Genomic DNA, 15,147 nt, shown 5'->3' on the forward strand with positions numbered 1-15,147 from the left:
ACATCCTTCCCTGCTGACACACAATTTTACTCCACACTCACCACTCCAATTTCAATATCAGTTTCTGCTCTCAGAATTTTGCCCACTTTTCCTCTTGAACATTTTCCAAAAATCTTGAAACCTATTCAGACAATTCCCTGCTTTTAATACCTCATGAAAGATTTTTATTTGATTATTCTACGAGCTATTTCTCCTTTTCCTCCTTCACTCCTGCTTAATATCCACCAAGTAAAATGTTTTCAGATGTCTTCCATAAGGTGCATTTTCCCCTTTATTCTGTTTAGTCATGCATGTCTGTCAAGGCCAGCATTCAAGGGCTTATGCCCGAAATGTCGATTCTCCTTCTCCTTGGATGCTGCCTGACCTGCTACGCTTTTCCAGCAACACATTTTTAAGCCCATCTCCAAGTAGTGGCTTGCAAGGACATTTCAGAGGGTATTTAAGTCACATGTAGGCCGGACTGGATACTAAAGAAGTTTTTAATGACAATAATAATAGCTGTCACAATCATTGTTACTGAGACTAGCTTTATATTCCAACTTTTAGTAATTGAAGTAAACATGAATCTGCAAAGAATGGAGGGATGCGAACCAAGGGTGGGCAGAAGAGATTAGTTTAATTTGACGTCATGTTTGTAACAACATTGTGGGCCGAAGGGCCCATTCCTGTGTTGTACTATTCTGTGTTCTGATGCTGTAGTGGGATTTGAAGCCAGAACAGTTGCCTGGATCACTAGTCCAGTGATAGCTCTACTATGTCAATGTCTTCACCCAATGAGATGTCTTCCATGAAGTGAAATTCTGATTGACAGGGAGTTCATAACAAGCAACATGATTGAACTTACACTAATCATTTTAGGCACTTGAGTACTAGTTTCCTTAACTAATAATACCAATCAATAAGAATTAAAACATGAAGTTAACAGAAGCTCTCTGAAATATAAAAGCACACAAAATCTGGAAATGGCTCAACATAATTTATTCCATGTTAAAATGTACAGCGTCCTTTGAAGTGACTGGCCAGAAGGATAACTGATAAATACAAGTGTTTCTCTCACTTGTCTGTGTCCTATTTTATACATGTATCCAGCTTTTTCCTCTCAGTCCTTACAGTCACCATGTACAAGTACAAAGGCTACAAAAAGTAAGCAATATAAACAGACACAAATACTTTTTACATGCGTTTTTAAGCTTATGTTGGTCTATTCACACACTACAGTTCTAATTTTTTTTAAAATATAACTTCAATATTCTCTAAAGATAGAAAAATCTACTGATGGAATGCCAATGAGTAGTTAAAGGTGTTATCATTGGGCCAACAGAACTGAACAGTTACTCGTAGACAGCATTTTTGTGGCTGACTGATATATTTAGGAAAAAAAAGCTACGCTTTATATGAAACCGACAGGTACAAATATTCAGATACGCTGTTAACAGAATGTGTCTTCATTTGTCCAACAGAGTACTTTGCATTTATAAAACAGAAAGCTGCCTCACCAAAGGAAAGAAATTAGTTACAAAAAGAAACATTTCAATTATACACTAAACATTTTTGCAAGTAACCCTTTCAAAACTGCCAAATGAAATCAAGGTCTTGCTTTTACATTTTTTTTTTTACAGTCTCAGAATTAACAAAAATATAGTTTTCATTTTACTTTGAAGCTAGTAAAACCTAATAAAGGCAAAACATAACAAATGGTTTGCTGTTAAACACAACACATATTTGTTTTACTAAAGGGCACACTGTCACAAACAAATTCTCCAATGATGTTCTGCTGCATGCTGAATTAGGCATCAGCTTCACAAAATCAAATATACATGTATTGTATAACAACAGAAGTCCAAGGAATAAAAGAATCCCCAGCTCCAGCCCCCGGTGTGATTTAGCTGTCTGCCATTTGGACTTTTATCTTCACTATTTTCTAACTTGCAAAATCCTTTCCAAGGGCAAATAGGCACATATAAAGTTTCTATTGCATGGCTGTACTACCTCAGTTTCCATACTTCTTTCGAAGATGTGCTCTCTCCAAGCCAAACTCAGAAAGGAAAAATACGAATTTACAAAGATGAAAACAATCCTTACCCAATTCGACTTAAAACAAAATAAATAAGGCTTCCTTCTGTCAACAGATTGAATGCAAAGTGCCACTTTTCTTCAGTATTATTTTATCATGACAGCTCAGCCAAATAGCCAGTCTTCAAAGTAGATAACCCTACAACCTGTTCTTTATAAGTTGGATTTGATTCTAGGTATGCAGGTTTTCTTTTAGTACCTTAGTTACTTGGCAAAATCTACCTCCTCATATAGGAGCCATTCAAAGGCTGTTTGGACATGCCAGTATTCATGTGACTGTAGTGGGCTGGTGGCGTGTACATCATATTACCATGTGGACTACTTTGCATTGGTTGCTGGGTATATGGCTGACTTCCCATCATGCTCATTTGCATTTGCATGGGGTACTGGGCAGTTTGATTCATGTAAGCAGGATTTCCATGGTAACCACTGTTCATCATGGACTGAGTCATCCTGTACCCATTCATAGCATTCAATGTATTCATATTCATGTTCATAGAGTTGACATTATAAGTTGGTGCTGGCATTAGGCCCATGTTCATGCCTCGTTGCATGGTCAGAGGTCGAGGTGTGGGCTGCATGGCCACAGATGGTGAGGCACGGCTATAGATTTGTTGCTGGTGTGCAGCAACAGGTGGTATGGACACAGATTTAGAACGTATGGCAACATGGCCTTTGGCTGCCATTTGCGTTGGTAATCTTTGGGTATGAGGGATTCCAATATTTGGGGCTGCCATATTGTGCTGTAGAAGTGGTGAAGCCAGATTCATTGGTGGAGGGGTAAGATTAGGTGGGGGAGTCATTGTAGGTTGTGCTTGCACTCCCCCAGATATGGAATGAGGCGACTGTGGAAGTTGTACAAGGCCCGTATGTGGGGTGGTCAGGGAGACACTAGTTGCATAGGAAGTAACAGCAGCAGAATGGTTATAAGGCAATGGATGATCCATGATTGTGTTAGTTAGCTGTTGTAATTTGGCCAGGCTGAAATTGGCAGATGGCTGTGGATAACCCCCAGTTCCAAAATCACCCTGGCCCATCCTTTCGTAGATGCTGATGGTTGAGTTTCCAGTTTCTGGAATGTCTGTCATTTGTATTGCTGGTGTGAAACTGGTGGTCATGCTGCACTGTGACAGTTGTTGTTGATTGTTGCTAGGAGTTCTTTCAATTATACAATTCTGGGGAGATTTAACACTGCAGTTTGGTGGAGAGTTGATACTATTTTGCTGCATCATACTACAACTACCATTAATGTTAGTCATCTGCTGAGTCATTGCACAACTACTCTGAGTCAGGCTACTGGAAGAGATGTTATTGTAAGAGCAACTATTCTGTGTTGAGTTGTTGCCACAAATGCTGTTTCCCATAGTTGAATCATAGCTGCTTGGGTTCTCATAGTTTTCAGTTGTACTCTCAATGCTGCCTAGGTCACTGAAACCACTGTCCACAACCTGTTGTGAATGGTCAGAAACTGAAGGAACATCCATCATTGGACTGGTCTCCACATTCTGTAACGATGGAGCAGAAATACCACTCTGATCGGGGCTGATCTGAGTATAATTGTTCTCAATGGGAGGTACACTGGGGCTGTTTACCGATCGAACTGATTGGCTAGGATGAGAGTGAACAGATGAAAGGGGACTGCTATGATCTGACTGATGGCAGTCATTCATTTGTGGGCTCTGTTCTGTATGAGCATAACTTTGCAGATTCCTACAGGCCTCCATAGTTTCTGCACAGTCTTGGTATGTACTCACTTGCTCACTATTTTCTTGATCACCATTTTCTTGTGTTAGTGACTGAACAGCTTGCACGGTTTCAGTGTCAGGTTCTACAGTTAAATTTTCCTCTCTAAACTCTGGGCTATGCTTGCCATTGTCTGTATGATCCTGGTTATTGGTGCGATCATCATCTGAATCTGGCATATGATCTGAATTCCTTTCATTATCGTTGTTCTGATCTTCATCAGAGTCAGGCACAGGGTCATCAATGTGATCCATCTCATCTTTTTGCTCAGTGTTATTGCTTGGAACATTTAACTCTAAGAATGGTTCTTGGCTTAGGGATTCTTCCTTAAATATTTCATCTGGATTTTCTTTTTGTACTTCAATACACTCCATGTGACTGTCATCTTCATCATCTGCATCATGATCCTCATTTTGATTCACTTCCTCTTCATCCTCTTCTTCCTCATGTTCATGATTACCAGTTTCATCCCCAGGGACGTCACTGACATGATCATGCTCCTTCTCAGATGCCTCCTCCACAGGTTCTTTCTCCTCTTTAGATATAGAGAGAGATTTACCTGTGGATTCCGGCTTTTCCTCATTTTCAAGTTCATCCTCCTCTGTTATTGCAGGAGCTACATCATTGTGCTTCTCAATTACAATTTGCTGATCAGTTGCAACTTGCGGATCAGTCACAACTTGCCTCTCCTCTGTTATGACTGGCTGGTCAGGCTCCAGGGGAGTCTCTGGTGGCGTGTACAAGTTGAGTTTAAAACCAGTTTTATTCTCGGCTTTGCGTCTCCATTTAGCTGGACCACGCTTCACTCCTTTGGGCCAACCTTTTTTGCGTTTCACAACTCTTGCTATAGGCTCACAATCAACAGAGTTTTCCTCAGTGTTCTCTTTTGAAGAAGTATCAGTATTTGCTTTATCTGGGCAAGAAAAAAAGAAACTTGCTTTAAGTGTTTACTGCTACCCACTTGAACAACATTGGAGCTTAAAATATCTACAGTTCATTCTAAAGTTATAAGTTAAAATAAATAATTATTTGTAGAAATATCAAAGACATGCTCAGATAAAAGTAAACCATAACTCTGAGGTTTTATGATTCAGATAGGAATAAACCTTTATATGCAATTTACATAAAATTGGACAGATGATTTAATTTAATAGAATAAACATTTAACAAACATCACAATGAATTCATGATGCTTCTCCTGTAGTTAAATGTTGCATTAATTAAAGGAGGAGTGAAATAATTAAAGCAATCTCCCATTTAGTCCTCTTGAAATCTGTACATTTTAGTTATTAATTATGTTTTATGAACACACCATGCTAAAACAAATGCTCTGCTCAGCATCCCCTACTCAGGAAAGGGAAAAAAAAAGACTGTTCTTGTCACTAATTACTGCTGCTACACGTGACTGGATGTGGGTTAAGACAAACTATGGTTTGTTGTGATTCCCTCCATAATGGGTAGTTAGTCCGTTGACAGGTATTTGAGTGAGGTATGAGAAACCTCACCAACAGACTAAAATCTTCATGATAAATGGTGGGAGGGGAAAAGAAAACAGAAAAAATATTTTTACTCATTTGCATTAAATTATTCTGCCTGAGCTTCTGAAGGTCTTATTTTGCTGAGGTGAATACTTACATATAATTAACAGCACTGTACAAAATAATGTAGCTGCAAATTAGTATATTTTGTTAAATAGGACAAGATAAAAATAATTCAACACCAATTAGCAGTTGTTTGATTTGTTATGTGTAAGATAATGATTCTCTTTTAAGATGTACAAGTAGCCAATTATGCAAACTCTAATGTACAATATAAAATCATCCAAAAATATCATCCAACAGGAGTTGACATTGTACGAATTTCTTTATGTAAAGAATGTACAAAACCATGTGTTCAATTACAATTATTTTGTTTTCTCTGACTAAATAACACCCATGAGTTTATTTTTGATACATTTTGATTGCATGTCTTGTGAGTGGCTCAATCATTCTATATTCCTTGTTGAATTTAAGCTATTAAAAAAAATCTTTTGGCAAAGGTATGCATTCTTCTACTCTCTTTCCAGTCCTCAAGACTCCAGGGATCCATGCATCTGGTGTGTCTGAGGATAGGGCCCAGATAATGTCATAAAACAAGATATTTCAAACAGTATATATTTGGATCTGGACTGGCATAGAAACTTTCTTTCACATTATACCATTGCTGTTTTAAACAGAACGTTTCTAATGCCTCTAAACTGGCCTGAAATTTGCAAGAAATCTGGATCACAAAAATTCACCCCTCAATTTTTCCTTTTCCACTGGGAAGTGCTTTGCCTCTACTTCGCATCTTCCCACAGTGGCAAAACTAAGATTTAAAATTCAGATTGTGAGGAGACCATATATTTTTTAAAAAACTATCAGTGGATGTACTTTGTTCAGTTCCATCATGCACTAAAAATGTCAACATCAAACTGCTAGAGGTATATAAAAGGGAAAAATCAATGCTAGAAAGAAATGTTTTGAGGATATTTTTAAACAATGTATGTGGCTGCATTTCTTGCAGCTAAACACTGCTCTCCAGATCATCATTTTAGCCGTTACAAATGCCATAAATTTGTCAAATTGTAACCATTCTCAGTTACAATTCAGTCATACATGCATTTATACATTGTTAGCACAGTACAAACTTCCATACATATCTACATTGTAATCAGTATACATTATCATACATTTACATATGTTAGTACAATGCACATGGTCATACATTCAAACTATTAGCAGTGTGCACTGTCATACATTTATACATTATGAGTACAGTGTATACTGCATTGTTTATACATTGTTAGTACAGTATTCACTCGGCATGTCAAGATGCACAGAAGCCTTACACAGTGGTTTGTAGAAGACCAGGGGAAGTTTTGTTGAATGTGTTACTTTGGGGCACATTGCTCTGGCAGATAAGATAGTGAGCAGTGGACCATCTTGCCTGAATCACTTTGGTTTATTAATTTCCATGAGTTGGTGGATTGGTGCATTTTCCTAATGGATATGCCTGGGCACATCAAATTTAATTTTGTGGGGACATTTACCCTTATTCAGTTCCAAGCAGACTACTTTGGCACAGCATAAGTGTTTTTGAAATAAAACAGAAAATGTTGGAAAACTTCAACAGGTCTGGCAGCATATGTGGAGAGAGAAACAGGGTTGAGAAAGAGTTAATATTTTGAATCGAATATGACTTGAGTCTGATATAATAAATGGGTCTTGAAGAAGTCATTTGACTTGAAAGATTAATTCTATTTCTGTATCCACAGATGCTGCCAGACCTGTTGAGTTTCTCCAGCATTTTCTGCATTTATTTCAGATTATCAGCATCTGCAGTATTTTGCTTTTATCCTGTGCATACGTATTCCTCCAAATTATTGTTTGATGGACCTTTAGAATTCAAAAGGGCTCGATGGACGTATACAGAGGAACCTCGATTATCTGAACTAGATGGATGGGCACTATTTCGTTCGTATAACTGATTATTTGGTTAATCAATTCAATGCCTTTCCTCTGGGGCTTGGGAGTTTTCTATTGAGTCTGCTTTATGTTCAGGAGGCAAGACAGCAGCATGTGAGCCCCAACCCACTCCCCCCAACCCTGCCCTCTGCACCCCCCCACCATCTGAACCCATCTGCTCCTCCGCCCCGTCATAAACCCTCCCCCCCACCGGAGCAGCTGGAGTGGACACCAACAGTAAGACTGCTGCTGCCTTTGTGAGGTAAGTCTCCAAACACACACACACGCACGCACGCACGCACACACACACAGTGACTTTTTGACAAATTTCATGTATGCCCCATACAGGACAATGTTAGAGATAATATCTGAGGATGTGGGTGGGTAGGGGGGGTTTGGATTCACCCCTATGTTGAACTCCAGGGAGAAAGTGTGGGGAGAGAGAGAGAGAGGGCGGAGGTCAGTCATTTGGAGATGGTGCCTGAACTGTCCAGGACCGTTCTCGGCAGTATTTCAGTGAGCCAAGATTGTTTTTAATCATTGTAAACAAAAGATGCGATCACGGTTGAAACAGCTCTTTGATGTAATATCGGGACCTCGAGATCTCTTTCGGATAATGCAATATTCAGATAATTGATATTTGGATAGTCGAGGTTCCTCTACAATCAGAAAATGTGAAAAAAAAATACACACATTATCTGCAGAGGGTTCACAGTAATATTTGACTGATATTTGTTGTCCAGATGTGGATGGAAATAGCAATGGATTATTAACAGTAAAGGATAGCATAGCGTGTATATATAAGTTAGTATAAAGGGTGTTTTTGATTATATCAAATTTAACCCAGGTATTGTCTCTGCATTCAGCTGATATTGATTTTGACTGGGTTATTTCCTAATTTTTCAGGACTAGATTGGATGCTGATATGTAGAATTCTACAGAGAGCTGCTTGCTGACATTGGCTAAACAATGAGACTCAAAATAATAGGTTTCTATACAGTTCAAAAACATAATTGAAAGTTAGAATGTTTTGCAAAGGTTTGCTTTAAACAATGTATTAATAAGGGACGTCTCTTCCTTCACCTTCCTCCTCATTTAAGTCTCAGACGTCAGACATTATCTGACCTTCCCAGCCCAGTCCTACAATGCCACAAGCTCCTGCAAAGCTTTCAAATTTTTTGATTAATCTAAAGTCTTTATTAATATTCCAATCATGGAGAATTATGTTAATATTTAGTCATGATAGTTTTGTACCTGTATGTTGTTCTTTCTCACGAGTTTCATCTGCACTTTTGCAGAGATCGTCTCTCTCATCTGATTGATCCTTCTTTTTTAAGTCTAAGGTGGCACAGCGATGCCTGAAATAATTCTTTACTTCATCATCATTTTCGTCATTCTCCTCCTCTTCACAAGTTGGTTCCAAGCAAGGCATTTGACTCTCATTGTCAGAGTTCTCAAAGGCTTCATGCAGTACCTCAGTTGTTTCAGAAATAGTCTCAGTGGTAACACTGCTGTTATGCCTCCGACGTTTGCGGCCCCTCTTCTTTCTGTGCATGAGTGGCCTCTGAAAAAGTAAAATTAAATATCAAAATAATTTAATTTGTAGCATTTTCATATAGAAAACATGGTAAGCAAACACAGAAAACCTTAATGGCTGGGAATTTAACCTCGACAGATTTTGCATCGCTCAGTAATGTTTAAGAATTTAAAATGTACTTGTTCCTGCTGACAGCAAGCCTGGAGCTATTTTAGTTCCTATCCATCATTATAACAGGATAGGTGTATTCCTGACTAAATTGGTCGGCAAAGACAAATTAAGTGAGTGGGAAAAGCTGTGAAAAATGGAGTTTCAAGTGGAAAAGTGCAATGTCATCTCCTTTGGATCTAAGACAGATGGAATGTGGTATTTTGTAAACAATGGAGGAATATGGGAATTAGTTGGCCATACAGATACATCTGTAAAAGTTAGCTAAATTGGGGGTGGGGGGGGGGTTATAAAACAATCGCAGAATCACAGCATTACTACAGCGCAGGAGGTGATTCTGTCCATTGTGCCTGCATCAGGTATCTAAGCATTTTTGACTTACTGTCAATCCCTTGGCTTTTTGCCATAACCCTGCATATTATTTAAATAAAAATAATGATCTAATGACTTTTTGTATGTCTTGAATAACCCTGCCTCCATTGCATTTCCAGTGAGTGTATTTTAGATCCTAACTACTTGCTGTGTGAAAATGTGTTTTCTCACCTCTCATTTGTTCCTTTGCAAAAACACTTTAAACAACACCCTTTTGTTCTTGATTTTCTTATGAGCAGGAACTGTTTTTCCCTTATCTATTCCATCCAGACCCCTCACAATTTTGAATACTTCTATTCGACTTCCCCTCTCCAAGGAAACCAAACCCAATTTATTCAGTTTAATATTATAGCTTAAGTTTCTCATCCATGGAACAATTTTCACTGTTTGCCTTTTGTACTCTCTCCAATCCAGTCGCTTCTTTCCTAAAGTATGGCGCCCAAAAGCCAAGATTTAACTTGTGCTTTATAAAGGTTCAACATAACCTCCCTCTACTTGAACTCTATGTCTCTATTTGTGAAGCCGAGAATACTGACTGCTTTCTTAATTGGTTTCTCTACATGCCCTGCCACTTACAATGACGTATACTCAAGTATACCCAATCTGCTACCCTTCAAGCATTGTGCCCTTTCTTTGCTACACACTGCCCTTGCTATTTGTACCATAAGATTTTATGATAAAGGAGCAGAAGCAGACCATTCAGTCCATCAAGTCTGCTCTGCCGGTCAATGAGATCATGGCTGATCTGATTATCCTCAACTCCACTTTCCTGCCTTTTCCAGTTTTGACAGCCCTCTGCAGTAAGGAATTTCATAGATTCACTACCCTCTCTGAGAAAAAAATCCTCCTCGGCTGTGTTTTAAAGGTATGACCCCTTCCTCTGAGTTTATGCCTTCTGGCTCTTCCTGCATCCAACCCATCAAATCCCCTAACAATCCAAGGTCACCTCTCATTCTTCTAAATTCCAGTGAGTATGGGCCCAATCTACTCAATCTCTTCTCAAAAAGACATTCTCTCCATATGTGGTATCAGCCTAGTGAACCTTCTCTTTACCAAAATGTATATCTTCACTTCTTTGCACTGACTTCATCTGCCTCCTATTTGCCCATTCTGTCAACATCCTTTTGAAGCTCTTCGTCATCCTTCTCATTGTTTATAATGGTCCCAGATTTTGTATTGTCCACAAACTTTGAAGCTCTTTGTATTTCAAGATCCAGATCATTTAAAAATGATAAAAAATAAAGACCCCAGATCTGTCCTTGAGCAACTCTGTTAAAAATCTTCCATCAACCTGAAAAATACCCGTTATTCATTAGTCTTTGTTTCCTATCCCTCAGCCAATTTTGTAGCCACATTGCTGCAGTTCTTTTATTCCACGAACTATTATTTTTATCTCAAGGCTATTGTGGCACTGTATTCAATGCCTTTTGGAAATTCATGCACACCACATCAATATTCCTGGTATATAAAGAGGAATAAGTTGTGCTTTAAAACCTTGGTAAGACCTGATCCATTCTAATTTAAGATTTAGGTATTACACTTCAAAAAATAATATGTGCACACAGTGCAGGTTTATCACAGTGGTACAAGGGATTAGAGGGTTAAATTGCAAATAGTACTTATATGAACTCAGATTGTATTTTCTTGAGTGTGGGAGATTGAGAAATGACTTAATCAAAGTGTTAAGACAATTATCTCCAAAGATCCTTATCATTATCCCTAAAAATCCTTATCATTATCACCAAAGATCCTTAGGCAGCACCTTCGAAGCCCATGACCATTTCCATCCAGAAGGACAAGGGCAGCAGATACACTGAAACGACACCACCTGCAAATTTCCCTCCAAGACATTTGGAAATATATTGCCATCCCTTCATTGTTGCTGGGTCAAAATCCTGGAATTTCCTCCCCAAGCACAATGTGGGTATACTAACAGCACACAGACTGCATCAGTTCAAGGTGGCAGCTCACCAACAACTTCTCAAGGGCAACTAGGAATGGGCAATAAACACTGGCCCAGACAGTTACGCCCACATCCCACAAATGAATGAAGAAAAATTAAAGCATTTGATTGGATAGGTAAAAATAAATGATTTCCACTAGACTAGGAATTTGGAATGGGAAAGCGTAAATCTTAAAATTAAGGTTACGCGATTTAGAATACACTAAATTAAGGTTACGCGATTTAGAATACACTCAGTCAGTCAAACATTTTTTCACATAAAGAAAATCTTGAACTCCCTCAAATGCTTGTGGATTATTGGATCAGCATTCATGAGGTATGGAATTTTTTTCTTGAAAATAATTTTGTGCCCACCTGCTAATCATAACAATTCCATGTTTTCCAAAATTAAAATCCATACATCAACTTTTAAGAAAGGTGAGTTTCTGAAGTGCAACTTCTGAGATTTTGTTAACAAAAATTACCTTCCTTTACAAAAAAAGTGCAACGCCCAGGTCCTAATTGTTCTAAACTATACTCAGATTAACAGGAGTAAAATACACCAGAGGGCAGTATTGTATTGACTTCAAGAATTCCAGAAGCAATGTGCCAATTCTTTTGATGGACAAAATTCAAAGAAAATTTCATTTAAATAGTGAAACGTGTAAAAAACATTCAAACAAAGAATGGAGAAAAGTTATACTTTGTAGTTTCTTGTAACTATGCAAAGCATTGTGTGCATGGGTGTCTAGATTTATTTCAACCAAATTTTCTTTCAAACTTCTGTGAAGTATGTTAAGTTAAAGGTACTATACAAGTTATTGCTATTGTAACAATACAATCTGCACATTATTCAGTCAACATTAGCACAGCACTGTCAATTCCTGAGTTTTTTCTTTATATTTTCACCATGTGATAAACTGCTCCATAAATATTACTTAATACTTGAGAGAGTTAATAAAAATTATATTTTCTGGAAGAAGAGTAAATGTCTTTCAATTCTAAACAAACATGCCTGAGTAAGACATATTAAAATTAACTTCTGAAAGCAGGACAGAGTCCATGTGAATCCAAGGTGCTTCAATATAACTAGAAATAACATTACAATCTTTTGAAACCTGAATGTGACTCCCAAAATATCTCCTAGTGTTTCACATGCAAATAATTACTTCGAAGTGCAGAGATTTTGTTTTATCAGTGAATAGAGCTGCTTTTTGGCAGCCAGTAAGTTTCCATAGACAACAGAAAGATAAGCTTTCAATTAATACATTTTTGGCACTACTAGCGAAGTGAAGAATATTGCTCTGAGATTAGTGTTGTGCAATCTCTATGATGTGTAGCTGAATAGGTTTTAGTTTAACCTCTCACCTAAAAGAATGACACCTCTGATGCAACCACTGGAATATTTGCCAGTCTATATGTTCAAATACACAAGCTTCTGACTCATGGCATAAAAATCCCAAAAGAGCCATGTCTTTCTTTTTTGATTGAGACTCCTAAAACAATATTTGACACCATTTTGCTTGATCAGCTTTCAATCTTAAAATCAACACTTAGGCAAGTGCAACAACATCCAATCAAATTTAGATTAATGGAAAATTAGCTTTGCCATTTTAACTTACCTTCCTCTTAGACCCTCTTAACAGTGACTTTGCTGTGCCTGGAGATAAGGTTGGCTGTGTATCGTCATTCTCCTCTTCATTCTCTTCTTCACTCATTTCATATGCATTTTCCACTGTTGATTCGCTATTGGCAGGTAGACATTCAGATTGCATTAATCTATTTTTACATGCTGGACTAGCAACTGAATGCTTATTGGCCTGCATTTCAGCATACTGCTCTTGCTCTTTTTCCCAACAGCTAGCTTGCTCCATCAATTGCTCAGCCTGAAATTGTAAGCAGATAAACACAACATAAATTCAACAATTGTGAAACTAGACCTTTTACGAATTAACAGTTTAGTCAAATACAATTATCAACCATCTAATGAAATTGCTCCAAATGAATCATGTAGTAATTTATTCATAATAGTATGTAACCGAATAACTTTTTGAGAATTAACGATTATAAAGTGGACTTTTAATTGTTTTGCACGGTAGTACACGGTCAATTAATACGGACTAATATAGTGTATCTCCTTAGAAGCATTCATTTAAAATTAGTCATTTTGCTTTTCATGGGTCACGTAAATAAAGAAACATTACTGAAGCAGAATGTTGTAGGTTCAAATTGCATGCCAAAGATGTGCAAAGAGAAGCCAGGGGATGCAAAGAGAAGCCAGGGGATGCAAAAGAAATGCAGAAAAAGATATGAAATAGGAGCATACATAGACCATTCAGCCTTTTAAGCCTGTGACACCATTCAATAAGATCATTGCTAAAATGTCAGTGTTTCAATTTCATATTCCTATCTATCCCAACTGATTCCCTGAGGCTGAGCCTACTGTCAGAGATGCCATCTCTGAAGTGAGATGTTAAATGGGCTTACATGCTTCTCCGGTAAATAGAAGGTATCCCTGGCAGTAATCAGTTTTGCCCCTGTGTCCTGACTAATATATATCAATCAACCAACTTATTAAAACAGATGATCTAATTGTTTATCTCACCACTGCTTGTGGCAGCTTGCTGCATTGAAACTAACTGCTTTATTTTTCAATGTAGGAGCAAATTACTGAAGTTGCTGGAATTTGAACTGAAAACAAAAAATCCTGGAAATCACAGCGGGTCAGGCAGCATCGATAGACAGAAGGCAAACTAACATTTCCAGTCTAGATGACTCTTCATCTGCTCTGATGATTCGAAATGTTAGCTTATTTTGTTTTCAGGGATGCTGCCTGGTCCACTGTGATTGCCAGCATTTTTTGTTTTCAGCTTTGCTATATTTTTCAACGTGAATTAAAAATGACTTGGAAAATACATCATTTGCCTTAACACGCTTTGCAATGTTACTGAGCTTTAAATTGACCAAAGGGCAAATTGGTTGGTGAGTGAGATAGAACTTTATTATCATATTCAAAGGAATATGTTGTGAGCTTATTATTAGCCTGATACTAATTTAAAAGCAACATTTCTGCCTTGATTTCTGGACAGCTGAAATTAATATAATTTTAAACGGAATTTCATTAAGTATAAAATGACACATCCAACTACATGAACAACGTTGTTGTCCAAAGGTTAACTGATAATCAAGTCTAGTTCAGTTTCTGGCTAACAGTAAACTCCAGGACGTTGATGGAGGGGAGTTCAGTAATGGATATTGCCTCACTGTCAAGAGGCAAAGTTTAGATTCAATCTTGTTGGAGATGCTTATTGCCTGGTACTTTTGTGATTCAAATATTGTGTGCCACTTGTCAGCCCAGAGAACCATATCTTGCTACATTTGGACATGGATTGCTTCAGTGCCCGAGTCATCACAAATTATGTTGAATATTGTGCAATCATCAGGCAGCATGCCCACTTCTGATCTTTTGATAATAACAAAGATTACTGATCAAGCAGTTGAAAATGCTTGGTCATTTGGTACTCCTGCACCGAAGTCTTGGAGCTAATGTGACAGACCAACAATCACAATCACCTCCCTTCGTGCTGAGTATAACTCCAACCAGCAGAGAGATTCTCCCTTGAATCCCACTGACTCTAGCTTTGTTGGAGCTTCTTGATGCCACACTCAGTCAAATGCTGCATTGATGTCAAGGGCAGTCACTCTCACCTCCTCTCAGGAGTTCAGCTCTTTTGTTCATGTTTGAATCAAACACAAACGAGTGATGAAAAGACTCGGAGATTCCACATCAATGGACCAAATCCACACTCTGTAGTTATGCCACATCC

General features: G+C 38.0%; 1 protein-coding gene across 3 annotated transcripts in view; it reads right to left on the reverse strand.

Annotated features, from left to right (window-relative positions):
- Positions 1 to 963: 963 nt before the first annotated feature.
- kat6b (K(lysine) acetyltransferase 6B) overlaps positions 964 to 15,147 on the reverse strand; it is a 212,326-nt gene continuing 198,142 nt past the window's right edge. For all 3 annotated transcript variants that reach the window (XM_043678896.1, XM_043678898.1, XM_043678897.1), the window contains exons 15-17: positions 12,943 to 13,206; positions 8,556 to 8,865; positions 964 to 4,729 (exon numbers count right to left, since the gene is read on the reverse strand). In XM_043678896.1, coding sequence (XP_043534831.1) covers positions 2,292 to 4,729; positions 8,556 to 8,865; positions 12,943 to 13,206 — 3,012 coding nt within the window. In that variant the 3' untranslated portion in view covers positions 964 to 2,291. The remainder of the gene's footprint in view (positions 4,730 to 8,555; positions 8,866 to 12,942; positions 13,207 to 15,147) is intronic.

Source organism: Chiloscyllium plagiosum, chromosome 38 (assembly GCF_004010195.1).
Source record: "Chiloscyllium plagiosum isolate BGI_BamShark_2017 chromosome 38, ASM401019v2, whole genome shotgun sequence".
Lineage (NCBI taxonomy): Eukaryota > Metazoa > Chordata > Chondrichthyes > Orectolobiformes > Hemiscylliidae > Chiloscyllium > Chiloscyllium plagiosum.